At 37.7% G+C, this 1,726-nt stretch overlaps 1 protein-coding gene across 1 annotated transcript; it reads right to left on the bottom strand.

Annotated features, from left to right (window-relative positions):
* Positions 1-360: 360 nt before the first annotated feature.
* LOC101688139 (60S ribosomal protein L32-like) lies at positions 361-974 on the bottom strand. Its single transcript, XM_045078229.1, has one exon. The coding sequence runs from the start codon at positions 877-879 to the stop codon at positions 472-474; it is 408 nt and encodes a 135-aa protein (XP_044934164.1). The 5' UTR covers positions 880-974; the 3' UTR covers positions 361-471.
* Between the last annotated feature and the right edge of the window lie 752 nt (positions 975-1,726).

Genomic DNA, 1,726 nt, shown 5'->3' with positions numbered 1-1,726 from the left:
TTGAACAGAAAATACAGAGTTTTCCTAAATCACTTACAAGCATAGCCTGTCATACTATGAACATCCCACAACAGAGTGGTACATGCATTATAATAGATGAACCTACAATGACACATTATTACCCAAAGTGCATGCTTTACACTTCACTCTTGGTGTTTTACATTCTATGAGATTTATAAATGTACAATAACATGTATCCACCATCGTAATATCATACAGAAAACCTTTATTGCTCCCAAATCCTCTGTGCTTCACCTATTCATGCCTCCTCTCCAATACCTCCTAGTAAGCACTAATGTTTTTATTGTCTCTGTAGTTTTCCCTTTTTCAGAATGCCATTTAGTTGGAATCATAGTCTGTGCCTTCTCAGATTATTTTTTCACCTAGTGCAATGTATTTCAAGTGCTGAATGTCTTTTTTTTATAGTTTTATGGTTTTATTAACACAAATGTGATGTGCACAACAAGCTGTCTATTCATTTTCTTCGCTGCGCAGCCTGGAGTTGAAATTAGTGACTCTGATTGCCAGCTGGGCTGCTCTTTGCACAATAGCTTTGCGGTTCTTGGAGGAAACGTTGTGAACAATCTCTGCATAGTAAGATTTGTTGCACATCAGCGGCACTTCAAGCTCCTTGACGTTGTGCACTAGGAACTTCCTGAAGCCACTGGGAAACATGTGCTTTGTCTTCTTGTTGCTCCCGTAACCAATGTTGGGCATCAAGATCTGGCCCTTGAACCTTCTGCGCACCCTATTGTCAATACTTCTCGGCTTCCACCAGTTGTGCTTAATTTTGACATATCGGTCTGACTGGGGCCGGATGAACTTCTTGGTCCTCTTTTTAACAATCTTGGGCTTCACCAAAGGTCTGAGGGCAGGCATGATGCCCAGTAACAGATGGCTGCCACCTCCACAGGCAGCGCCGAGGAAGAGAGCCCTGAATGTCTTTTAATGGTATGATAGCTCAGTGCTTTTTAGCGCTGAATAGTGTCTCTTTGTCTGGATGCATCACAGTTTTTTTTTTTTATCCATTCACTTACCAGAGGGCATCTTGGTTGCTTCCAAGTTTGGGCAATTATAAATAAAATTGCTACAAACATTCATGTGCAGGTTTGTGTGGACATAAGTTTTCTAACTCCTTTGGGTAAGTACCAAGGAGCATTATTATGTTTAACTTTGTAAGAGAGTGCCAAACCATCTTCCAACATGACTGTACTATTTTGTGCTCCCACCAGCAGTAAAGGAGATATCCTGTTGCTCCACATTCTCACCAGCATTTGGGGTTTCCAATGTTTGGGATTTTAGCCATTCTAATAAATGTATAATGTCTCATTGTCTTAATTTGTAATTCTTTAATGATATAGGATTTCACATGCCTATTTGTTATTTATATAGCTTCTTTAGTAAGATATTTGTTCAATAATTTTTAACCATTTTTTTAAATTGGGTTTTTTGATTTCTTATTTTGAATTCTAGATTTGGAAAAATTTCATTCCTTATTACTATTATTTCTTCAAATATTTTTTCTGTGCCCCACTCCTACTTTACTTTAGGGACTCTATTTACATGTATATTAAGCTGTTTAAAGTCATTCTACAGCTCACTGATGTTTTGCTCATTTCTTCAGAATTTTTTCTCTCTGTTCATTTTGAATGAAGACATTACATGTCTTCAAGTTCACTAATGTTTTCTTCAGCAATGTATACTCTTCCAATCATCCTATCCAGTG

The sequence above is a fragment of the Mustela putorius genome, unplaced genomic scaffold (assembly GCF_011764305.1).
Source record: "Mustela putorius furo isolate JIRA1106 unplaced genomic scaffold, ASM1176430v1.1 tig00000228_pilon_pilon_pilon, whole genome shotgun sequence".
Lineage (NCBI taxonomy): Eukaryota > Metazoa > Chordata > Mammalia > Carnivora > Mustelidae > Mustela > Mustela putorius.
This window is presented reverse-complemented; position numbering and strand designations above follow the sequence as displayed.